General features: G+C 47.3%; 1 protein-coding gene across 1 annotated transcript; it reads left to right on the top strand.

The window, feature by feature from the left end:
* The first annotated feature begins 1,798 nt into the window (after positions 1-1,798).
* Positions 1,799-22,212, top strand: CFAP20 (cilia and flagella associated protein 20). Its single transcript, XM_038754025.1, has 6 exons — positions 1,799-2,058; positions 15,867-15,946; positions 16,770-16,881; positions 19,270-19,458; positions 19,960-20,070; positions 21,726-22,212. The coding sequence occupies exons 1-6, from the start codon at positions 1,975-1,977 to the stop codon at positions 21,729-21,731; spliced, it is 582 nt and encodes a 193-aa protein (XP_038609953.1). The 5' UTR covers positions 1,799-1,974; the 3' UTR covers positions 21,732-22,212.
* The last annotated feature ends 4,134 nt before the right edge of the window (positions 22,213-26,346 follow it).

The following is a 26,346-nucleotide window of genomic DNA, read 5'->3' on the forward strand; positions in this document are numbered from 1 at the left end:
TAGTATCATCAACCCCAGCGTAGAACAGTGCTTTGCACATAGTAAGCGCTTAACAAATGCCATTATTATTATTATTATTATTATTATTATGAATTATTATCAACCCCAGCGCTTAGAACAGGGCTTGGCACATAGTAAGTGCTAAACAAATACCTTTATTATTATTATTATTATTATCAACCCCAGAGCTTAGAACAGCACTTGGCATATAGTAAGCGCTAAACAAATACCTTATTATTATTATTGTTATTATTATCATTATTGTTATCAACCCCAGCGTTTAGAACAGCGCTTGCACATAGTAAGCGCTAAACAAATACCTTCATCATTATTATTATTATTATTATTATTATTATTATTATTATTATTATCAACCCCAGTGTTTAGAACAGCTCTTGGCACATAGTAAGCGCTTAACAAATGCCATTATTATTATTATTATTATTATTATTATTATCAACCCCAGCGCTTAGAACAGTGCTTTGCACATAGTAAGCGCTTAACAAATGCCATTATTATTATTATTATTATTATTATTATTAATTATTATCAACCCCAGCGCTTAGAACAGGGCTTGGCACATAGTAAGAACTAAACAAATACCTTCATTATTATTATGATTATCAACCCCTGCGTTTAGAACAGCGCTTGGCACATAGTAAGCGCTAAACAAATACCTTCATTATTATTATTATTATTATTATTATTATTATTATTATTATCAACCCCAGCGTTTAGAACAGCGCTTGGCACATAGTAAGCGCTAAACAAACACCTTCATTATTATTATTATTATTATCAACCCCAGCGTTTAGAACAGCTCTTGGCACATAGTAAGCGCTTAACAAATGCTATTATTATTATTATTATTATTATTGTTATTATTATCATTATTGTTATCAACCCCAGCGTTTAGAACAGCGCTTGCACATAGTAAGCGCTAAACAAATACCTTCATTATTATTATTATTATTATTATTAGCATTATCAACCCCAGTGTTTAGAACAGCTCTTGGCACATAGTAAGCGCTTAACAAATGCCATTATTATTATTATTATTATTATTTATTTATTATTATTATTATCATCAACCCCAGCGCTTAGAACAGTGCTTTGCACATAATAAGCGCTTAACAAATGCCATCATTATTATTATTATTATTAATAATTATTATTATCAACCCCAGCGCTTAGAACAGGGCTTGGCACATAGTAAGCGCTAAACAAATACCTTCATTATTATTATTATTATTATTATTATTATTATTATTATTATTATTATCAACCCCAGCGCTTAGAACAGTGCTCGGCACATAGTAAGCGCTTAATAAATGCCCTCATCATTATCGTTAGTCGGAATCACGCTCCCCCTCCCTTTGGGCGCCAGGGGGCGGGGCTGCCATGGAGCCAGCGTCCCCCGTTGCCATGGCACCGCGCAGGCGCAAAAAGTCCAATCACGTTCCTTGAAGCCGTCTCTCCGTCCGCCTTGGAGAAAGTAGCGCCGGCCCAGTGACAGAAAGTAGTTCCTAAAAACGACGAGTTTTCAGGGAAGAAAATGCGGAGAAAAGGCCGTCCGGGCGGGATGTCGGGGAAGGGGCGGGGGGGTCGCCGACATCGCCGTCGGGGGGCCTTGAGTCGCGATCGGGGGGACGATGGGGGGGTGGCGGAGGGATCTGGCGGCCGCGTGAGGCGGCAGGGCCTCGCGGTTGCCGTGGAGTCCGCGCCTCAGGCCGCGGAGGGAGGGAAGGAGGGAGGGCGGGGCGGGGGGCCGCGCCGCATCGGGATCGGGATTGGGAACGGGATTGGGATCAGGATTGGGATTGGGAGCGGTCAGGGCGGCAGCGGGGGTCTAGCCCGCCTACAGGCCCTCCTCTGTCCGGGACTCACGGGGCCAGGAACGCCAGGAGGACCGCCAGGAGGAGGAGGACCACCAGGAGGAGGGGGAGGAGGACCCTGCCACCGACCGCCTCCACAATGTTCAAGAACACCTTCCAGAGCGGCTTCCTGTCCATCCTCTACAGCATCGGCAGCAAACCCCTACAGATCTGGGACAAGAAGGTGCGAGGCCCGGGCTGCCGTACTTACTGAGCGCTCCCTCTGTGCACAGCACTGGGCTAAGCGCTTGGGAAGTCCATTCGGTCATCCCTTCAGTCCTGTTCATTGAGCTCACGGCCTAGAAGTGTTTACTGAGCGCTCCCTCTGTGCACAGCACTGGACTAAGCGCTTGGGAAGTCCATGCAGTCATCCCTTCAGTCCTGTTTGTTGAGCTCGCAGTCTAGAAGTGTTTACTGAGCGCTTCCTGTGTGCACAGCACTGGACTAAGCGCATGGGAAGTCCAGTCAGTCATCCCTTCAGTCCTGTTTGTTGAGCTCACAGCCTAGAAGTGTTTACTGAGCGCTTCCCGTGTGCACAGCACTGGACAAGGGGTTGGAAAGTCCAGTCAATCATTCATTCCTTCAGTCGCGTTTATTGAGCGCTCCCTGTGTGCAGAGCACTGGACTAAGCGCTTGGGAAGTCCATTCAGTCATCCCTTCAGTCCTGTTTGTTGAGCTCACAGTCTAGAAGTGTTTACTGAGCGCTTCCCGTGTGCACAGCGCTGGACTAAGCGCTTGGAAAGTCCAGTCAATCATTCATTCCTTCAGTCGTGTTTATTGAGCGCTTCCTGTGTGCAGAGCACTGGACTGAGCACTTGGAAAGCCCATTCATTCATTCCTTCAGTTGTGTTTATTGAGTGCTTCCTGTGTGCACAGCACTGTACTAAGCGCTTGGGAAGTCCATTCAGTCATCCCTTCAGTCGTGTTTATTGAGCCCACAGTCTAAAAGTATTTGTTGAGCGCTTCCTGAGTGCACAGCACTGGACTAAGCGCTTGGGAAGTCCATTCAGTCATCCCTTCAGTCGTGTTTATTGAGCTCACAGTCTAGAAGTGTTTACTGAGTGCTTACTGTGTGCACAACACTGGACTAAGCGCTTGGGAAGTCCATTCAGTTATCCCTTCAGTCCTGTTTGTTGAGCTCACAGTCCAGAAGTGTTTACTGAGCGCTTACTGTGTGCACAACACGTGCACAGCACTGGACTAAGCGCTTGGAAAGTCCAGTCAATCATTCATTCCTTCGGTCGCATTTATTGAGCGCTCCCTGTGTGCACAGCTCTGGACTAAGCGCTTGGGAAGTCCATTCAGTCATCCCTTCAGTCCTGTTTATTGAGCTCACGGCCTAGAAGTGTTTATTGAGCGCTTCCCGTGTGCACAGCAGTGGACTAAGCGCTTGGGAAGTCCATTCAGTCATCCCTTCAGTCCTGTTTGTTGAGCTCACAGTCTAGAAGTGTTTACTGAGCGCTTCCTGTGTGCACAGCACTGGACTAAGCGCTTGGAAAGCCCATTCAGTCATCCCTTCAGTCGTGTTTATTGAGCTCACAGTCTAGAAGTATTTGTTGAGCGCTTCCCGAGTGCACGGCACTGGACTAAGCGCTTGGAAAGTCCATTCAATCATTCATTCCTTCAGTCGTGTTTATTGAGCGCTTCCTGTGTGCACAGCACTGGACTAGGCGCTTGGGAAGTCCAGTCAATCATTCATTCCTTCAGTCGCGTTTATTGAGCACTTCCTGTGTGCACAGCACTGGGCTAAGCGCTTGGGAAGCCCATTCAGTCATCCCTTCAGTCCTGTTTGTTGAGCTCACGGCCTAGAAGTATTTACTGAGCACTTCGTGTGTGCTCAGCACTGGACTAAGCGCTTGGGAAGCCCATGCAGTCATCCCTTCAGTCCTGTTTGTTGAGCTCACAGCCTAGAAGTGTTTACTGAGCGCTTCCCCTGTGCTCAGCACTGGACTAAGCGCTTGGGAAGCCCATGCAGTCATCCCTTCAGTCCTGTTTGTTGAGCTCACAGCCTAGAAGTGTTTACTGAGCGCTTCCCCTGTGCTCAGCACTGGACTAAGCGCTTGGGAAGTCCGTTCAGTCATCCCTTCAGTCCTGTTCATTGAGCTCACAGCCTAGAAGTGTTTACTGAGCGCTTCCCATGTGCTCAGCAGTGGACTAAGCGCTTGGGAAGTCCATTCAGTCATCCCTTCAGTCCTGTTCATTGAGCTCACGGCCTAGAAGTGTTTACTGAGCGCTTCCCATGTGCTCAGCAGTGGACTAAGCGCTTGGGAAGTCCATTCAGTCATCCCTTCAGTCCTGTTCATTGAGCTCACGGCCTAGAAGTGTGTATTGAGCGCTTCCTGTGTGCACAGCACTGGACTAAGCGCTTGGGAAGTCCAGTCCGGCAACAGACAGCCCCTACCCAACAGCAGGCTCACAGTCTAGAAGGGGGAGACAGGCATGAGTCATTCAGTTCATCATCATCATCATCAATCGTATTTATTGAGCGCTTACTGTGTGCAGAGCACTGTACTAAGCACTTGGGAAGTACAAGTTGGCAACCTATAGAGACAGTCCCTACCCAACAGTGGGCTCACAGTCTAAAAGTTATTCATTCCATCGTGTTTATTGAGCGCTTCCCGTGTGCAGAGCACTGGACTAAGCGCTTGGAAAGTCCAATTCATTCATTCCTTCCGTCGTGTTTATTGAGCGTTTCCTGTGTGCAGAGCACTGGACTAAGCGCTTGGGAGAGCACAATTCGGCAACAGATAGAGACGATCCCTGCCCAACAGCGGGCTCACGGTCTAGAAGAGGGAGACAGACATCAGTCATTCATTTATTCATTCCGTCGTATCTATTGAGCGCTTCCTGTGTGCAGAGCACTGGACTGAGCGTGGCCATTAGGCCATGCCCGGCACCTACCCCGGTGCTTGGAACAGTGTTTGACACATAGTAAATGCTTAACTATTCATTCCTTCAATCGTTTTTTAAATCAATCAATCAATCAAAAATGGGGCTTTAGACTGTGAGCCCCTCGTGGGACAACCTGATCACCTTGTAACCTCCCCAGCGCTTAGAACAGTGCTTTGCACATGGTAAGCGCTTAATAAATTCCATTAAAAAATGGTATTTATTCATTCAATCATATTTATTGAGTGCTTACTGTGTGCAGAACACTGTACTAAGCGCTTGGAAAGGACAAATCAACAACAGAGACGGCCCCTACCCAACAATGGGCTCACAGTCTAGAAGCGCTTACTGTGTGCGGGGCACTGTACTGAGCGCTTGGAAAGTACAGTTCAGAAATAAAGAGAGACAATCCCTGTCCACACCAGGCTTACAGTCTGGGAGGGGCGGGGGGGACACACCAAATACCAAGTGAACTCTCCTGAGCGCTTAGTTCAGTGCTCTGCGCATAGTAAGCGCTCTTTAAAAGCCATTGATTGATTGATTTAAAAAGCAAACAAGGAATAGGACAGGCTCCTGGGGTTCCCGCCCCGACTCTCCCAGGCATCACCTTCTAGACTGTGAGCCCGTTGTTGGGTAGGGACTGTGTCTGTTGCCGAATTGTAATAATAATTAGAGAAGCAGTGTGGCTCAGTGGAAAGATCCTAGGCTTGGGAGTCAGGAGGCCTTGGGTTCTAATCCAGCCCCAGCACTTGTCTGCTCGGTGACCGTGGGCAAGTCACTTGACTTCTCTGAGCCTCAGTTCCCTCATCTGTAAAACGGGGATTAAGTCTGTGAGTCCTGTGGGGGGCAGGGACTTTGTCCAGCCCAATTATCTTATATCTGCCCCAGCGCTTAGAACAGTATAATATAAATAATAATAATGGTGGTATTTGTTAAGCGCTTACCATGTGCAAAGCACTGTTCTAAGCGCCCGGGGGGATACAAGGTGATCAGGTTGTCCCAATTCGGGCTCACAATCTTAATCCTCATTTTACAGATGAGGTAACTGAGGCACAGAGAAGTTAAGTGGCTTGCCCAAGGTCACACAGCTGACAAGTGGGGGAAGCAGGGATTCGAACCCATGACCTCTGGCCCCCAAGCCCGCGCTCTTTCCACTGAGCCCCGCTGCTTCCCCAGTATCTGGCGCATAGTAAGCTCTTAACAAAGAAGAGAACAGAGAAGCAGCGTGGCTCAGTGGAAAGAGCCCGGGCTTTGGAGTCAGAGGTCATGGGTTCAAATCCCGGCTCCGCCACTTGGCAGCTGTGTGACTTTGGGCAAGTCACTTAACTTCTCTGCGCCTCAGCTACCTCAACTGTAATATGGGGATTAAGACTGTGAGCCCCCCCCCGCCGTGGGACAACCTGATCACCTTGTAACCTCTCCAGCGCTTAGAACAGTGCTTTGCACATAGTAAGCGCTTAATAAATGCCATTATAATAACAAATGCCATCGTTATTATTATTAGGTCGGGCACAGTTCCTCGTGGGGCTCAGAGTCCAAATCGGAGGGAGAACAGAGAGTTACTCTCCGTTTTACAGTCGAGGAAACTGAGGCACAGAGAAGTGGAGTGACTTGCCCCAGGTCTCACAGCAAGCAGTTGGTAGAGTCAGGATGAAAACCCAAGGCCTCTGACGCCCGGGCCTGTGCTCTAACCATTAGACCACACTGCTTCTCAAGGACTCCTTGCCCGCCCAGACGCCTGAGGCCCTAGAACAGGGGTGTGAGGATGGGTGGTTAAAGGATACTTTAATTGATTCGAGAGCATCCGGCAGCCCAGGTCACGTATCTACTAACTCTGTTTTATTGTCCTCCCCCAAACGCTTAGTACAGTGCTCAGCACACAGTACACGCTCAATAAATACCACTGATTGCTAACCCCTCCGTGTCCGCTTACAGATGAAGAAACTGAGGCGGCCAGTTGGGTCTCTTGAATTAGAGGTTCAAGACTCTCCCGGGACGCGTGGAAGGGGGAACTCTACCTGGAGATAGACAATAAATACTACTGAGTCCACTTTTTTTTTTTTTCCAGAAGTGGGTTTGTTATAGAAGAGGCTGGAAATTCTGTTTTTTGAAAGCCCGCCAAGAAGGAGGTCATTCGTACCCCCTAATTCATGGACTTCGTTTGAAAAAGTAAACCCTGAGCCTGTGCACTTCAAGCACCTTGGACTTGTGAAAGCGGAAAGGAACAGATCTAGAGGAATTGCCAATTCCGTGGCTCGGTGGAAAGAGCACGGGCTGGGGAGCCAGAGGTCGTGGGTTCTAATCCCGGCTCCACCACTTGTCAGCTCTGTGACCTTGGGCAAGTCAGTTAACTTCTCTGGGCCTCAGTTTCCTCGACTGTAAAATGGAGAGTAACTCTCTGTTCTCCCTCCGATTTGGACTGTGAGCCCCACGAGGAACTGTGCCCGACCTAATAATAATAACGATGGCATTTGTTCTTATAATGGCATTTATTAAGGACTTACTTACATCCCTCATCTGTAAAATGGGGATGATGACTGGGAGCCCCATGTGGGACAACCTGATTACCTTATATCTACCCCAGCTCTTAGAACAGTGCTTGGCACATAGTAAGCGCTTAACAAACCAACATTATTATTATTATTAAATGATATTTTGGGGGTCCATAGAACAACTAGTCATCCTTTATGGGGGGGAAGCTGCTTTCTGCTGATACTGGTGCTGGATACATTTTGTCAGAGAAGGATAGTTAATGGCATGTCTCCTATGATCCCCATTTTTGGAAAGCCAACTTAATTGATTTTTCAATTAACTTAATCGATCAGTGGTATTTATTGAGCTCCTGCTATATGCAGAGCACTTTTCTGAGCACTCGGGAGAGTACACTACAACAGAATTAGCAGAAACGGTCCTTTTCCATAACGACCTTACAGTCTAGAGGGGAAGACAGACATTACCTTAAGAAGTTAGCCAAATAATTCCACCCATGACGTTTAGCTTTTACCTGTGGATGTGATTCAAGCGAACAATCTGTTTTCTTTGTGACTGGAAATAGGGAGGGTGCATGTGAAATTTATCATCTGGATAAGAATGCTGCTGAATTTATGGAATCTCATCTTGGGCAGGGAATGAACCTGTTTGGTATTGTATTGCACTCTTTCAAGGGCTTAATACAGTGCTCTGCACCCAGTAAGCGCTCAATAAATACAGTTGACTGACTGGAAGGACCTAGGTAGGTTGCGTCTAGACCTCTGCTTTCATAAATCAAATGAATGTAATATGTATATTTTTTTCTCCAAGAATTTTGTTTGTTTTGAGGTTATTCATCATCCCTTGCTTCAGTGCCTTGTCCTTTTGAATTCTTCTGGTGGAAGATGCTTTTTAAAGAAAATAATGGCCTTTGCGTAGTTTCGGTATCTTGATTTTAAAGGAAATCTCAAGCTTTTTAGCTCAAAAGTGGCTTTTAAAACAAAATCAGGCCACTGTTGTTTATCAGCTCCTTCATAAGCTTACCCAGCCGCTTTGCAGTTTTGAATAATCTCTCAGGTTTTCCATGTAAATGTGTTTGCTTTGGAGTAAAGAAGAAAAATAACTAATTGTAAATGAGAAGGAACATGGGGAGGCAGCTAGTTGTCAGTGGGGAACACTGACAGAGGCTTGGGGATTGCACAAATTTAACAAATTGTATAAGGAGATATATAAGTAGACTAGAGAGCAATGAACCCATGGCTACTACAGAAAGGATCTTTTGGTCATTTTTAAATGTCAAGTGATCTAGACTTTGGACTACTAAATGTAGCAAATAACAACCGCGGCAGTTTTTGCAATGCATATTAGTAGAGCATCTCGACTTGTTCTATGTTATTTCAAGCCCTTCTATAATCAAGTTTGTTCTCGCTGGAGTAAAACATTGCAAGTGGGTCATGAATGGTGGCCACAGGAACTCCCACAGCGAGAGCATTCTCCCAGTTGTCGCAGATTAAGACACTGAAGGATTTATTACCTCATCTGTAAAATGGGGATTAAACCTGTGAGCCCCTCGGGACAACCTGATCACCTTGTAACCTCCCCAGTGCTTAGAACAGTGCTTTGCACATAGTAAGCGCTTAATAAATGCCATTATTATTATTATTATTACTATTATTATTCATTCATTCTTTCAGTCGTATTTATTGAGTGCTTACTGTGTGCAGAGCACTATACTAAGCGCTTGGAAAGTACAATTCGGCAACAGATAGAGACAGTCCCTACCCAACCACGGGCTGGAGGGAAGTCGCCTCAGCAGCATGTGGAGAAGTACCTTGTAATGGGAATGTGCTCGCCAGGTTACTGGACTTTACTGGAAACGTCAGCATCAGGAGAACAGTGAGGGAGATCAGACTGAAGAAAGGAAGATTTCAGGCGAATGCCGTTAAACTCGCCCAAACTGTAAGAGCCCCGACTGTGCCGTAGGTCCCGTGTTCGGGTAAGACTGTTGGGAGCGTCTCTTAGGAAAAAGTGTTGGGTAACGTGATGTGAAGCATCTTTGTTCTCTCTGAAATCTTCTCTCCCCTGAATTTCATTTCTCAGACCACAGTTTTACTCGTCAACATGTTTACATGTGAAAGAAAGGCAAGAAGTCGGTTACCATGGTGGGCTGTGTCCCTTAACGCTGCCACCAGAGGTTGGATGGTAACCTGACGATAGAAACACACATGAAAATATTGGTAGAGCCAACGGCCAGAATCACATATTCACCCAGTCGTATTTATTGAGCGCTCACTGTGTGCAGAGCACTGTACTAACATATGCTGGCCCGAGCACTGGGCAGACATTACGAACGTAAAATCAATAATGGAAGAAAACTTTTGAACCTCAAACTGTTTGGAGTACATTTTTCCTCACACTTGGAAGTGTTCGCATATACCCACTGCTGATATTAACTAGATTGAAAAAAGTTTACAAGTGGATTTTGAAGCTCATAAAAAAAATGTGTGGAGAAGAAGCTCACCCGCTTGGAGAAGTGAAGTGACTTGCCCAAGGTCACACAGCAGACAGGCGGCTCAGTGGAAAGAGCACGGGCTTTGGAGTCATAGGTCGTGGGTTCGAATCCTGCCTCCGCCACTGGTCAGCTGTGTGACTTTGGGCAAGTCACTTAACTTCTCTGGGCCTCAGTTCCCTCATCTGTAAAATGGGGATGAAGACTGTGAGCCCCCCATGGGGCAACCTGATCACCTTGTAACCTCCCCAGCGCTTAGAACAGTGCTTTGCACATAGTAAGCACTTAATAAATGCCATTAAAAGAAAAAAGTGGCGGAGCGGGGATTAGAACTCAGGTCCTCTGACACCCAGGCCTGTGCTCACTCCACTGGGCCACGCTGCTTCTCTAAGCAAGGCTTTGAAGGAGGGGATAGAGGTGGGTGGTCTCTTGTAAGGAGGGGGAGGGCCAGAGGAACTTGCACTTTTATGCACTTCAATCTGTGTCATTCATTCATTCAATCATATTTATTGAGCGCTTACTGTGTGCAGAGCACTGAACTAAGCAGTTGATAATGATGGCATTTATTAAGCGCTTACTATGTGCAAAGCACTGTTCTAAGTGCTGGGGAGGTTTCAAGGGGATCATGTTGTCCCTCGGGGGGCTCACAGTCTTAATCCCCATTCTACAGATGAGGTAACTGAGGCACAGAGAAGTTAAGTGACTCGCCCAGAGTCACACAGCTGACAGTTGGCGGAGCCGGGGTTTGAACCCATGACCTCTGACTCCAAAGCCCGGCCTCTTTCCATTGAGCCACGCTGCTTTGGGCGTTTGATAATCACCCCACTCCCCATCCCAAAGCACCTAGGTCCGTATCTTTAAATTTTATAGTTATAGATTTCTTATTCTTAGTCATTTCTGCCTCCCCCTCCAGACTGTCAGCTCGTTATGGGCAGGAAATGTGTCTACTAATTGTGTTGTACTGTCCCAAACACTTAGTACAGTGCTCCGCACCTCGTAACTGCTCAATAAATATGATTGAGAAGGGGGGACACGGGCAGGGTGCCAGCAGGAAGATAGACAAGATTGAGATACGGTGAGCAGGTTGGTGTTAGAGGAGTGAAGGCGTTTGGGCCAGATTGTGGTAGAAAATCAACGCAGTAAGATAGGATGGCTACAGATACAAATTAAGCCGAGTGCTATAGATACAAATTAATCGGGTTGGACACAGTCCCCGTCCTATATAGGGCTCGGTCATTGTGCCTGGGCCGTCCTGGAACCGAACCTAACAAATAGCATGTAGGTCTGTTCTTCCAGTTGTATTTATTGAGTGCTTACTGTTTGCAGAGCACTGTACCAAGCGCTTGGGAGAGTACAATACAGCAATAAACAGTCATATTCCCTGCCCACAACAGGCTTACAGGCTAGAGTCGGAGAGACAGACATCAAAACAAATAAAATGACAGATACGTACGTACGTACTTTGGGGCTGGGGGTCAGGGGACGCAGGGCTCAGTCTGGGAAGGCCTCTTGGAGGAGATGTGCCTTCAGTAAGGCTTTGAAGCGATACGATAAGCTCTTCAGCGTACGACTATTCCCCCACAGTTGGAATTACTTTGTGCAGTTTGCTACCTGAATTCTGTTTTTGAATCTACTAAGAATTTTTTTTTTTAATGGTAGCTCTTTGGGGTTTCTCAGTGCCCCCCAAACAACTTCTATTGGCCTGGAACGCAGAACGGCCGGATTGCGTTGTTCTTGGATCCGGCTAGAGCAATTCCCGACCCAGCCTACTGAGGTCTCCCTCAGCCTTTCCTCGAATTCCGGCTCCCGCTTCAGTGGTCTTTGGCTCTGGTTGACGGTAAATTAGGGACTAGGGTCAGCTCGTCCGGGATACAGATGGCACAGAGTTTCACGCCCTGGTGAGGAGTGGATGGGACAAAGAAAACTGAGGGTAGAGAGAAACACAGGTTGACGTTTGAAGCAAGCCTGCAAGTAAATCCGCGAAAAACCCTATTCCTCCCTCTTCTTCCATTTCTCCCTCCCCAGGTCCCTTTTTATTCCCTCTCCCACCCCAGTTTTTTAACCGTCCACCTTCATCCAAATAAGATGAAGAAAGCCTTTACTGTTTGGTCTCTGGGACTGGGTATTTGAAAAGGTGGTTTAGAAGTTCGTTTCCCCCCCCCTCCGTAAGTTAAAATCCCTGTTCTCAGATCCCTGGAGGCTATGATGATTATCCCGTGACAAGGATTTACAGTTTCAGTTGGATTTAGCCACTGGGAAGTAAAACTGCCGCCGGAATGAAGACTGTTGACTGACAGGATGGCTAGTTGGTATGGATGGCTGGGCTAACCTTTGGCTCAAACCCAGTCTAGCTTAGTAACGTCCTCACTGGAAGGAGTTTGAGAGAGGAAGTTTGTGTTGGAGGGATTCCCCCACAGTTTGAATTACTTTGTGCAGTTTGCTACCTGAAATCTTTTTTTGAGTCTACTAAGAAATTTTTTTTAATGGTATTTGTTACGCGGTTTCTGTGTGCCAGGCACTGTTCTGAGCGCTGCGGTAGATACAAGCTGATCAGGTTGGACATAGTCCATGTCCCACATGGGGCTCACAGCCTTAATCCCCGTTTTACAGATGAGATAACTGAGGCACAGAGAAGTGCCTTGCCCAAGATCACACTGCAGACAAGTAGCAGAATGGGGATTAGAACCCAGGTCCTAATGATTCCCAGGCCCGTGCTCTATCTACTGGACCACACTGCTTCTCTGTGTTGATAGGTGGACTTCCACGGAAGTCGAGGACGATATTCCCTATCCCTTTTCTCACTAGCCCATGTATTGTATTTCCTCAAGATACACTCACTTGTTGCATCCTCTGCCCCAACAGGAACATAACTGGCTGCAAAGCGCTTATTACAGTGCTTGACAAATGACTGAATGTCAGAGCCTGAGAGTGAGTGGGACTGTACAAACTGCTATCACTAGAATCAATTTCCTACCTGCAGATTCCCAGCCTCGTAGTTTTTGCGATGGTCCGGGGGTTCATCTGAAAACTTGTTTTGGGCAGGGGAACGTGCCTACCAATCCTGTTATATCGTACTCTCCCAAGCACTTAATACAGTGCTCTACACACCGTGCGCGCACAATACTAGTGATTGATTGATTCATGTGTCGTTTTCCCATCAGCAATTTTCAAAGCATAGGGAAGTTGATCATCAACTCAGCTGTTTGTCTTTTCTGTTGCTATTTTTTCCACTTTCTGGCTTTTCCCCTCTCCCATAATGATTGTATGGAGCTAACCATTGTAGTTATTTTCCCTCTTCACTCTTTTGAACAAAGGGCTCTTTGCTAATTATCATCAGTTATTGTAATCCTTCCTCAGTCTGGCTTGTGACAGGCTTGTGGTTTCATGATCACCGTTTCAGCTGAGCAGTGGTGAGTTTAATAGGTTAGTGGAAGCTGCACTGTTGTCTTGGCTGTGGAGGCATTTTCACCTGGTTCACGTGGAGGCCAGAGGGTCTCGGTTCTCTAAGATTTAGGCCCTGGTTTTCCTTCCACCTCTTCCAAAACAGAAGCAGGGTGGCCTACTGGATAGATAGGCCTAGGAGTCAGAAGGACCTAGCTTATAAACCCGGCTTTGCAACTTGTCTTCTCTGTGACCTTGGGTAGGTCACTTCACTCCTCTATGTCTCAGTTACCTCATCCGTAAAATGGGAATTAAGATGGTAAGCCCCATGAGGGACGTGGGCTGTGTCCCACCTGATTAACTTGTACCTACCCAGCGCTTAATACAATGCCTGGCACGTCTCAGTGCTTAGTACAATGCCTGGCTTGTAGTAAGTGCCTAGCAAGTATACCACACAAACAAAAAAATGACACAAAAAAACTAGATTTTTAAATTTGAGCCAAAGCACTGGCTAGACTCCACTGTTTGAGCTAGGTCGCTTTATTTTGTATGTTTGAGCCGACATGTGTGGCCAGTTGTCATGCCCACCAAAGAGTGTGCTAGAGGAGACTAATAGCAAGCACTCCATTTAAAAACTTTAGAAGACACAGAGGTCTGACTGCTTCAGAAATATTGGCAGCCCCATCCCCACCCTCCCCAGTCCAGGCTGGCTCCCTGCAGGGTTCTAGAAGCAGTTCAAGATGCTGATTTTACTCCATAAAAGTCCCGAGGAGAGTTCCAGTGAAATCATCAGCTATAAATTTTGGGGTGGGGAGAAGGCATCCTCATCTCTGGAATTTCCTTCGCCTTAGGTCTGACCAAACCCTCTCCTCTGGACCCTGAAGGCTCTTCTGCTCTTTCTACAACTCTGTCCTGAGCGGGGCTCTGTGAAGATCTGTTATTTATGGGCCTCGACTTCCTAGGCCCGAGGCCATGGTCTATAATTGTGTTTGTTCCCAATATGCTGAATTTTATTTGAATAATTAAGCTGCAGCAGAGTGCCTCTCAGGGAACCCAGGGTTCTCTCAGTTGCTACCTCATCCTTTAAACTTCAATGTCTGATATTTTTCAGGGATGACTGAAAAATTCAATAGTGGAGATGTTGGGAATCGTTAGCTCTGTGAATGCAAATTCATTTTAGCTTCTGTTTCTACTCTACCTATTCCATGAAGCTGAGGCTGGTCAAAGCGAGTGTTTGGAGCAATTTCTTGGTGTCCACCACCTTTGCTCCAGAATGTTATGGGCAGCAAGTCAATCTCTAGAAATTCTTCCTCAACAGGCCTGCTCCGTGAGCTCCCCAAGCCACTGATTGCTTTAGCAGTTTCCCCTGAACTCATATGCTCAGATCTTCTCATGTGTTTCAGAGAAGCAGCGTGGCTCAGTGGAAAGAGGATGGGCTTTGGAGTCAGAGGTCATGGCTTCAAATCCCAGCTCCGCCAATTGCCAGCTGGGTGACTGTGGGCAAGTCACTTAACTTCTCTGGGCCTCAGTTATCTCATCTGTAAAATGAGGATTAAGACTGTGAGCCCCCCATGGGACAACCTGATCACCTTGTAACCTCCCCAGCGCTTAGAACAGTGCTTTGCACATAGTAACTGCTTAATAAATGCCATTATCATTATTATTATTATTGTATGTGTGTGTGAGAGAGAGAGAGAGCAAGCACAAGCAGACCCCTGCCCGAAAGCCCAGGAGCCATGTTCCCACCTGTTCAGGAAGCATATGGCTCAGAGCAGGGTTTGAGTGATTGATAGTGTTCAGCAGAAATCTCAAGCCTCCTGTGGTCTTGGTCTCCCTGAGAGACAAACCAGATTTCAAAGCAACAAATCTAACTTCCCCTCTAGTTCAGCATTCTGGGCACTTTTTCTTTATATTTAATGAGTCCACCCAGACGGCAGCAACTCCTCTTACTTTGCCGCGACCTGGCTTAGCCAGTCCTCATCACACCAGTTTCCGGTGGACTCTAGCTTTGCCCATTTTCCCTGTTCCCTGCTGTTCCTTTGTTAAATCGTATTTGTTAAGCACTTACTCTGTGCCTGAAACGTACTAAGAGCTGGGATAGATACAAGCTAATCAGGTTGGACACAGTCTATGTCCCACATGGGGCTCACAGCCTGAATCCCCACTTTAATAATAATAATAATTATGGTATTTGTTAAGTGTTTACTATGTGCCAAGAACTGTTCTAAGCACTGGAGTAGGTACAAGGCAATCAGGTTGTCCCACGTGGGGCTCACAGTCTTAATCCCCATTTTACAGATGAGGTAACTGAGGCACAGAGAAATGAAGTGGCTTGCCCAAGGTCACACTGCAGACAAGTGGCGGAGCCAGGATTAGAACCCACGTCCTCTGACTCCCAAGCCCGTACTCTTTCCACTAAGCCACGCTACTTCTCACTTGCTCATTTTACAGATAAGTGAGGCACAGAGGAGTGAAGTGATTTGCCCAAGATCACAGGACAGGCAAGTGGCAGGGCCAGGATTAGAACACAGGTCCTTCTGACTCCCAGGGATGTGCTGTATTTACTAGGCCACACTGCTTCTCCATCCTTATGTAGCTCTGCTCACCCTTCAGAGTCTCTTTTAGTATTCTTCTTAAAAACCTACCTGTTTCTGCTGTCCATTTCCCAGATGGATACTAGTGTAGGTTTCCCAGTGGAAGTTGCTGTACTTCTGACTCTTTTTTTTGTTTCCCCCCCGCCAAAGGTACGGAATGGCCATATCAAAAGAATTACCGATAACGATATCCAATCGCTTGTGCTGGAGATCGAAGGAACAAACGTCAGGTAGGAATTTTTTTTTTAATCGTATTTGTTAATCCCTTACTCCATGCCAGGCACTGCACTAAGCACTGGGGTAGATAGAAACTAATCAAATTGGACACAGTCCTTGTCCCACAGGGAACTCACGGTCTAAATGAGGTAATGGAGGTCCAGAGAAGTGAAGTCACTTGCCCAACAGGCAACTGGAGGAGCTAGAATTAGAACCCAGGTCCTCTGAATTCCGGGCCCCTGCTCTTTTCACTAGGCCACTCTGCTTCTCAGGTGACTCCCTGGAAAGAAGACATGAATCCCAGGTCTTTCCCTTTCCTGCAAACCCATTTTCCCAAACGGACCCATTCTGCACGAGGTTCAGAGACGTCTGCCGAGACCAGTAGCTTCTTAACGGCTCTGCCCAGGTAGCGGTGTTATTTCCACTAGCGGGTTGTGGTCTAGTTCAGCACAGAAAAGCCGAAAACATGCCCGTCTACTTGCACTTTATCCCGTTCATCTTTTAATACGGTGTTTGGGACATAATGAGCACTTAAGAAATACCCCGCGTGTTGGTTGAAGTTCTCACGGAAGCGTTCCGGGGAGGTTGCATCCTTGTGTGTGTCTCCCAGTTGACCTGGGTAACGGCTTCTGTCTGGGGGTGTTAGAGACCCTTCTCCTTTCTCACCCTGCCATGGGCCTACCTGAATGCCAGTCTCCCCCTCCGAGACCTGCCACGCCAGCAGTGAGGTGGGAGGTCTGAGCTTTGGACCGAGGAGGGAGACAGTCAGTCAGTTCAGAATAGCAGTAGGAAAGGGAATCCAACCCGCAATTTCAATTGCCTCATCCTTTCCCACAGCACGACTTACATCACATGCCCTGCGGATCCAAAGAAGACACTGGGTATTAAACTACCCTTCCTGGTTATGATCATCAAAAACTTGAAGAAGTATTTCACCTTTGAAGTGCAGGTAAGGTGGAGGGGGTCAGGACCGCCCCCGCGGTCCTAAAGAACACGACCTGTTTCGTCCTTCGTCGGAAAAGGTTCATTTCGTCCACTTTTTTGTACTCGTTAGAAAACTTCACCGAGGCAGAAAGCCCGAGTTTCAAATGCGGTTTGGCCAGCACGTATTAGAGCAAAGCGACCAGAGGGCCGCTTAATCGCTCTAAAATGGCGGTTAAGACCGGGAGCCCCATGTGGGACGGCGGCTGTGTCCAACCCGATTAGCTCGTCACGGATTTATTCCCCATTTTGTAGATGAGGGACCTGAGGCCCAGAGAAGTGACTTGCCCAAGGTCCCACAGCAGACAGATGGAGGAGTCAGGATTAGAACCCAGGTCTTTCGGATTCCCAGGCCCGGGCTCTAGCCACTAGGGCCACACTGCTTCTCTTCTTGAGGGGTCACCTGTCTACTTGTTTTGTTGTCTGTCTCCCCCTTCTAGACTGTGAGCCCGTTGTTGGGTAGGGACCGTCTCTAGATGTTGCCGATTTATAATAATAATAATAATAATAATGATAGTATTTATTAAGTGCTTACTATGTGCAAAGCACTGTTTTAAGCGCTGGGGAGGTTACAAGGTGATCAGGTTGTCCCATGTGGGACAGTCTTCATCCCCATTTTACAGATAAGGGAACTGAGGCCCAGAGAAGTGAAGTGACTTGCCCAAAGTCACACAGCTGACAAGTGGCGGAGCCGGGATTTGAACCCATGACCTCTGACTCCAAAGCCCGGGCTCTTTCCACTGAGCCACGCTGCTTCTCTAAGCACTTGCCAAGCGCTTGTACTAAGCGCTTGTACTTCCCAAGCGCTTAGTACAGTGCTCTGCACACAGTAAGCGCTCAATAAATATGATTGAATGAGTGAATGAAAGGGGTTTGGAGTCTTTTTTCCTTTCTGGCATTCTGTCTGGGCTCTTCTCTCACTCCTGAAAAATTTTGCAAAAGTGCTCAGTACAGTGCTTTGCACACAGTAAGCTCTCAATAAATATGACTGAATGAATGAATGAATGAACCAGAGGATATGAATTTAGTAGGAAAAATCCAGGAATTCCACAGTAGATAGGAAAAGCGAGTACCCAAGGGAAAGGATCCCCAACTTTAGGGACTAGAAAAGCAAAGGCAAAGAAAGCATCTCTTCTAGGGCTGCTAGCCCTGGAATGTGCTTACTGATGGACTCAACTCTGAGCACAGTCGTCTTTGAAGCAGCGTGGCTCAGTGGAAAGAGCACAGGCTTTGGAGTCAGAGGTCATGGGTTCAAATCCCAGCTCTGCCAATTGTCAGCCGTGTGACTTTGGGCAAGTCACTTAACTTCTCTGTGCCTCAGTGACGTCATCTGTAAAATGGGGATTGAGACTGTGAGTCCCCCATGGGACAACCTGATCTCCTTGTAACCTCCCCAGTGCCTAGAACAGTGCTTTTCACGTAGTACGTGCTTAACAAATGCCATTATTATTGTTAGTACAGCGTGGCTCAGTGGAAAGAGCCCGGGCTTTGGAGTCAGAGGTCATGGGTTCAAATCCCAGCTCTGCCAGTTGTCAGCCGTGTGACTTTGGGCAAGTCACTTAACTTCTCTGTGCCTCAGTGACCTCATCTGTAAAATGGGGATTGAGACTGTGAGCCCCCCGTGGGACAACCTGATCTCCTTGTAACCTCCCCAGTGCCTAGAACAGTGCTTTTCACATAGTAAGTGCTTAACAAATGCCATTATTATTGTTAGTACAGTGTGGCTCAGTGGAAAGAGCCCGGGCTTTGGAGTCAGAGGTCATGGGTTCAAATCCCGGCTCGACCAACTGTCAGCTGTGTGACTTTGGGCAAATGACTTCTCTGGGCCTCAGTTACCTCATCTGTAAAATGGGGATTAAAACTGTGAGCCCCCCATGGGACAACCTGATCACCTTGTAACCTCCGCAGCGCTTTGCGCATAGTAAGCGCTTAATAAATGCCATTATTATTATTATTTGAAAAAGTAGGTTTATGAGATAATTTCCATGATCCTCCCACGACTGCATAAACAGCTGGTGTTGTCTTGGCAACTCTACAGGATAAACTGGCTTACTTCCTGGCCATCTGTATCCAAGACAGTTGTAGCTGTAAGCTCGTTGTGGGGAGGGAATTTTTTTGTTGTTGTTATATTACACTCTCCCAAGTGCTTGGTAATAGTGCTGTGCACGCAGTCAGCAGTCAGTTACGGTTGATTGATTGAATGAATGAATGTAGCCACCTTCTTTCCCTCCCGTTGATGAAGTCCAGTGGAAATTAGGCTTGGCGAGTTCAGTTGCTCACCTCCCCAACTCCCCTTTTGGATCTTCCTAGGATATAGACTTGTTCTCCCCTTGTCCTCCCTTCCATCCAACGCCAGGTACTAGACGACAAGAACGTACGTCGGCGGTTCCGGGCAAGTAACTATCAGAGCACGACCCGAGTCAAACCCTTCATCTGCACCATGCCCATGCGCCTGGACGACGGTTGGAACCAGATTCAGTTCAACCTGTCCGACTTCACCCGACGGGCGTACGGCACGAACTACATCGAGACCCTGAGAGTGCAGGTACCAGCTCCTCGCCTTGGCATCCTCAGGGAAGTCCGAGTGGCCGAAGTCAGCCGGATGGAAAACTGGCGGGGAGCGGGCTTGTCTTCCGTCCCACGTAATGGGATCAGTGGGGGTTTCTAGTAGGGCCGAATGACGCCTGCTTTGGGAACGTCTCAAAGGGCCTTGGGCTTCCGCCCTTTACAAGGAGTCCAGAAAGGCGAGCCGGAGGAAGGGGAGTCTGGGGAAAACGTTCGTTTGCGGTGTCGAGGGATGGGCCCGGAAGGCCGTCCAGTTCTCAGGGATAGTGTTCCCTGGAAGGGTCTTTGTGAGGCTGGGATCCTGAGAAGACTGGAAGTTTGGATGTTTACTTGAGAGAGGTCAGAGGGCATTTCAAAACCAAGCTGCTCTCCGTGGCGTATAGGTCCGGTGTCACCATGAGAGGAATGGGAAGAAGGGAGGAGAGGAGGAGGAAGTGGTCTGTTTTTCTCCCACCATTAAAAATAGCCCTTGCCTCTGCAGATCCACGCGAACTGTCGCATCCGACGGGTATACTTCTCAGACAGACTGTATTCGGAGGATGAGCTGCCGGCTGAGTTCAAACTGTATCTCCCAGTACAGAACAAGGCTAAGGTGAGCTATCCTTCCAAGGAGGAAATAGGACCAACCAGAAAGGACAGGGCAAGCCATCTGCAGCCTGTTTCTTAAGCATTCGAACTCTTTGAGACCTTTATCATCATCATCAGTCGTATTTATTGAGCGCTTACTATGTGCAGAGCACTGTACTAAGCGCTTGGGAAGTACAAATTGGCAACATATAGAGACAGTCCCTACCCAACAGTGGGCTCACAGTCTAAAAAAAGGTACAGGACCTTTATCCTGTACCGAGAACCATTCTATCCCCACTCAGGACCCCCTGAGAAACTGAGCCGCTTCTTAATGAGAGTGCTTGATTTTTATTGACTCCTTAAGTATGCCCTTTGCCACAAGGCCCAGAAGAATATAAAAGCATAGGATTCGCTAACGATTGATTCTCTGTGGCTTGTCTACAATTAATAATAATTATGGTACTTGTGAAGTGCTTACTATGTGCCGAGCACTTTTCTAAGCACTAGGGTAGCTACACGGTAGTCAGGTTGGACACAGTCTCTGTCTCACAAAGGGCTCACAGTCTTAATCCCCATTTTACAGATGCGGTAACTGAGGCCCAGAGAAGTTAAGTGACTTTCCCAGGGTCACACAGCAGACATGGTGGAGCCGGGCTTATAACCCATGACCACCTGACTTCCAAGCCAGTGCTGTATGGACTAAGTCACACTGCCTCAAATCCATTGGGCTTGTCCGGGAAGAACAACCTGTCCTACTGTGGATTATTCACCACTGGCCTTGAACCCCTCTTTTCCTAATCATTCAGGCAGTGGTATTTATTGAGCCCTTGCTGTGTTCAGAGCACTGTACTGAGTGCCTAAGACCAGTGGTGTGTTATCTGAAATGGCCCCCTCACAAACTGGAAGACTGTCTGTGAACAACCCTATCAGTCAGTGATATTTGTAATAATAATAATAATAATAATAGTGATGGTGGTATTTGTTAAGCGCTTACTATGTGCCAAACACTGTTCTAAGTGCTGGGGTAGATACAGGGTAATCAGGTTGTCCCATGCAGGGCCCACAGTCTTAATCCCCATTTTACAGATGGCGTAACTGAGACACAGAGAAGTTAAGTGACTTGTCCAAAGTCACACAGCTGATAAGTGGCCGGGATTAGGACCCACGACCTCTGACTCCCAAGCCTGCGCTCTTTCCACTGAGCCGCGCTGCTTCTCTGTTGAGCGAGCTCTTCAGTCTCTCTTTATGAGTGCTTACTATGTGCCGAGCACTGTACTAAACGTTTGGGAGAGTAGAATATAACAGGGTTCGTAGATAAGTTCCTTGCCCAAAAGGAGTGTTCCTTAGTTCTAGGAGTTGGCCTTCCCCCGGCAGTTTGGCAATCCCAGCAGTGACGTGGGAGATAGTAAGCGCATAGTAAGCGCTTAATAAATGCATCATGATTATTATTATTATTATTATAAAATCACCAGCTCTAGCGTGACTGGGCCTCGAAGAGAGCCTAATGTGGCATGATAGCAGGCCCCTGGCCCCAGTCCCTTTCAATCGCCTGAGTTCTCTAGCTGAGGAACTTAAGCCGCTGTTAGTTTCGGGCTTCCTTTTGTCGCCATCAGCAACACCTGATGAAAACTTGATGCCTTGTAAGAATGTAACATTTCCTTTTTCTTTTTCCTTCCCCAGCAATAACAGAACTGGAGCACAGCACAAGAGAGGAGCCCTGGGGCTTAATTCTTAATTTAAAAAGGACCATGTGAAAAAGAGAAATATTTAGATAAAAAGTCCAGTGATAGGGTTCTTTTATTTAATACTTTGGTTGTCACCCCCGTTCTGGGGTATCTGTAATCGTGTAACAGTTCAAAATTACATTTTTAAGTCCAGTGGAGGATAAGCAGCTTATGGTGGGCTCTCTGTCCAACCCTGGAACCTGCCCATGGGGTGACAGTTGACCCCTGGGGGTTTCCTTCTGCGGTCTGCCCTGGTCCGGGAGACACAGAATCTTCATCCCGACAATTCCGGGGTTTCAACTCGCCTTATGAAGCCGATTCAGAAACGATATTTCGTCTTCTGGTTTTCCTGTCCGTCATTTTATATATTACCTAGAAAAAAAAAGCATACCATGTGTTATATAATCTGGAAGTGAATAAAAAGGTTTTGTTGTGTTTGTAAATAGCTTCTGGCTTTTACCTCGGTGAATGATGTGGCATTTTTCTCTGGTCCTTCTGGAAAACAGACCTCTTCCAAAGACCACCCGAGCTCACACCCTAGTTTAGCCCCATTTCTGGAGCTTGAAGGATTTGGTTTAGTCCGAGGCAGGTGGTTTCGGGGCAGGGAGGTTGGGGCAGACTTTGGTATCAGCCATCTTGAATCCCTCCATTTGACAATCCCAAAACCTCCAGGCCAAAAGACTCCTTTTTTCCCTCCCGGCTGCTGCTTTTCCACCATGATTGGGGATCGAGAAAGATGTCCCAGGTGACCAACATCCATGCAACCTCCTCCGGTGTCATGCCTCCGAAGATTGCTGCCTGCTGTTTGTGATTACCCCCCCTCCTTTTCCGGAGGAAACATGCCACCCATTCCCGCCCTGTCAGCTTTCCCACCTAGCCTGCTTTCCTGGTGCCATTCCAAGGTAAGTGCAAACCCAGGGCACTGTCCCTGAGTGTGGCCATAATAATAATAATAATAATAATAGTATTTACTCTGTGCCAGGCACTGTACTAAGCACTGGAGTAGATACAAGGTAATTGGGTTGGACGCTGTTCCTGACCCGCATTGGGCTCCCAGTCTTAATCTCCGTTTTCCAGATGAGGCCCAGAGAAGTGAAGCGACTTGCTCAAGGTCACACAGCGGTGAGCCTTTCTGACTCCCAAGCAGTGTTTCTTCCCTATCCTTCTGAGATCCGTAGGGATATCCCGTTCCTCAACCCAGCCATAATGCCCAGATCAGTCCAGCCCGTGTGCCCGCCATTGCCTTTTGGAACACGGACCTTGTTTGGCTGCAGTGTTATGTTGCCAACTTGTACTTCCCAAGCGCTTAGTACAGTGCTCTGCACACAGTAAGCGCTCAATAAATACGATTGATTGATTGATTGCAGTGCCCAGGAGCTGCACAGGGCTGGAGCAGGAGCGGAGGTCTTTGCCCTGGTAGTGGCTGGCTAATGTGGCTCTTCCTTGTGCACTCTTGAGCATATTGCAGGATTGAAAGACGCTTTTGTGAAAGGGAGGAGAAAGGGGTTAGCATTCTTCTCATCCAGGCCACAGGCCTTGATGATAAAGGGCTGCTGGAGACGGAGAGGAATAATGCGCTCCCCACACAGAGAGCGTCTTTCACGCCAGCGGCCCCCAAAGCACGTTACCCACTCAATGTAGAGAATTACCTCACCACCCTCTCTGGTGGGGAAGGTGACAGCTGCTCACTTCCAATCAGCGCTGTGTCTCCACTGGGGAGGAAATGGAAGGATTTGAGGGTGATGTGAACTATTTGTTCAAGCTGGAATGAGGCCAGGATGAGCTGTGGCCTAGGAATACTGCAGGAGCCTTGTCCGTTTTCCCTCCCCACATCCCCTGGTCCGTGACTCCGTGGTCTCCCTTGGTCTGGGGTGTCTGTTGGGACATCGAAGGGACGTAGATCTTTTTTTTTTTTCTTTGCCAAAGGGGAAAGTGAGGAATTAAAATAGTTGAGATGTCTTTAAGAGAAGCAGCGTGGCTCAGTGGAAAGAGCACGGGCTTTGGAGTCAGAGGTTATGGGTTCGAATCCCGCTCCTCCACATGTCTGCTGTGTGACCTTGGGCAAATCACTTCTCTGAGCTTCAGTTACCTCATCTGTAAAATGGGGATTGACTGTGCCCCACGTGGGACAACCTGATCACGTTGTATCCCCCCCAGCGCTTAGAACAGTGCGTTGCACATAGTAAGCGCTTAACAAATGCCATTATTATCATTATTATTATTATTTAAGGAGCCTATCTAATGTAATAGGGATGTATGTATAATAGGGATGTAATGTATATGTAATATAAGCACATAGTAAGTGCTTAACAAATACCATTATTATTATAAGGAGTAACTGGAGTTTGTGGTGGTAGCAGATTGAGTTGCATTGTAATAATGCTTCTGGTATTTGCTACACGTTACTCTGTGCCAAGCACTGAGTAAAGTGCTGGGGTAAGTACCAGATAAGCAGCAGTAGAGAAGCAGCGTGGCTCAGTGGAAAGAGCCCGGGCTTTGGAGTCAGAGATCATGGGTTCAAATCCTGGCTCCACCACTTGTCAGCTGTGTGACTTTGGGCAAGTCACTTCACTTCTCTGTGCCTCAGTTCCCTCATCTGTAAAATGGGGGTGAAGACTGTGAGCCCCACGTGGGACAACCTGATCACCTTGTAACCTCTAGTGCTTAGAACAGTGCTTTGCGCTTAATAGTAAGTGCTTAATAAATGCCATCATTGTTATTATAATGAGCTCGATCACAGTCCCTGCCCAATTTGGGGCTTACAGGGGAGGGAAAATAGATACTTAATTCCTGTTTTTTTACGGCTCAGGAAACAAACATTCATTCAGTCTTTTTTATTGAGCACTTACTGTGTGCAGAACACTGTACTAAGCACTTGGGAAGTGCAAGTCGGCAACATATAGACACGGTCCCTACCCAACAACGGGCTCACAGTCTAGAAGGCACAGAGGCACAGAGAAGTGAAGTGACTTACCCCAGGTCTCACAGCAGGCAAGTGGCGGAGCCAGATTAGAACCCAGGTCTCCTGACCTCCCCCAACCCCCCACCCTGTGCCCGTGTGCTTTCCAGTAGGCCACGCTTGTCAAGTTGGGACCCATCCTGCTCCAAATGGGTGTAAAGTAGAATCAATCAAGGGCATTTATTGAGTGCTTACTGTGAGGAGAGCACTCATAGTAAGCATTTGGGAGAGGACAATTTAATAGGGTGGTAGACATGTTCCCTGCCCATAAGGATCTTACAGTTTGGAGGCAGAGACGGACATTAAAATAAATTACAGCTAGGGGAAAGGGGAAGAGTAAAGGGTATGTATATAAATTAAGAGGGGTTTCTGATTTCCCCGTGACCACTGGATCATAACAGTTGAGAATTACTGGGTCAGGGACTTAAAATTAACTACTAGACTGGAAAAACAGCACTTTTCTAGTAAAGCACGCCCTAGTCAAACTGACCGAGTTTCCTGTCAGGAATGACAGATGAATTTTGGTTCTAGGATCAAAAGCGGGCACAGATGAGTTGATTGTAGGCCCCCACTCCCACTCTATCTTCTTGCCAGTTGGATTCCTCCTGGGGCACGATGTGAGATCCCCCTTTAAAAAAAAAACAGTATTTGTGAAGCATTAGTCACTGTACTAAGCGCTGGGGTAGGTTGGACACAGTCAATGTTCCACAAAGGGCTCCCAGTCTCAGTGGAAAGAGCCCGGGCTTGGGAGTCCAGAGGTCATGGGTTCTAATCCCGGCTCTGCCACTTCTCAGCTGTGTGACTTCGGGCAAGTCACTTAACTTCTCTGGGCCTCAGTTCCCTCATCTGTAAAATGGGGATTAAGATTGTGAGCCCCACGTGGGACAACCTTGATTACCTTGTATCCCCCCAGTGCTTAGAACATTCATTCATTCAATCGTATTTATTGAGCGCTTACTGTGTGCAGAGCATTGTACTAAGCGCTTGGGCAGTCCAAGTTGGCAACATATAGAGACGGTCCCTACCCAACAGTGGGCTCACAGTCTACGTGCTTGGCACATAGTGAGCGCTTAACAAATACCAACATTATTATTATTAATCCAGAGAAGTGAAATGACTTGCCCAGGGTCACACAGGAGACAAATGGCTGAGTGTGGATTAGAACCCAGGTTCTTCTGAATCCCAGGGCCATGCTCTAACAACTAGGCCACACCACTCTTGGGACAACTGGGCGGTCAGGGCCGTGGCGAGATCCGGAGGAGTCTTGATCAAGGGGGACGGTCACAAAATCTGCCCGGCCTAAAAGTTGCCTCCGTGGGCTCTCTGCCCTTATGGAAAATCCACCTCTGCCCTCCCCCTTCTCCAGACTCTGTATCTTCCCCAAGCCTTTATCATCATCATCATCATCAATTGTATTTATTGAGCGCTTACTGTGTGCAGAGCACTGTACTAAGCGCTTGGGAAGTCCAAGTTGGCAACATATAGAGACAGTCCCTACCCAACAGTGGGCTCACAGTCTAAAAGGGGGAGTCAGAGAACAAAACCAAACATACTAACAAAATAAATAGAATAGAATAGATACGTACAAGTAAAATAAATAGAGTAACAAATATGTACA

This window comes from Tachyglossus aculeatus, chromosome 11 (assembly GCF_015852505.1).
Source record: "Tachyglossus aculeatus isolate mTacAcu1 chromosome 11, mTacAcu1.pri, whole genome shotgun sequence".
Lineage (NCBI taxonomy): Eukaryota > Metazoa > Chordata > Mammalia > Monotremata > Tachyglossidae > Tachyglossus > Tachyglossus aculeatus.

Coding starts and splice junctions, on each gene's coding strand:
- CFAP20 (XM_038754025.1), top strand. CDS start 1,975: ATGTTCAAGAACACCTTCCAGAGCGGCTTCCTGTCCATCCTCTACAGC. Junction 15,947..16,769: donor ATCGAAGGAACAAACGTCAG/GTAGGAATTTTT, acceptor CCTTTCCCACAG/CACGACTTACATCACATGCC. Junction 16,882..19,269: donor ATTTCACCTTTGAAGTGCAG/GTAAGGTGGAGG, acceptor ATCCAACGCCAG/GTACTAGACGACAAGAACGT.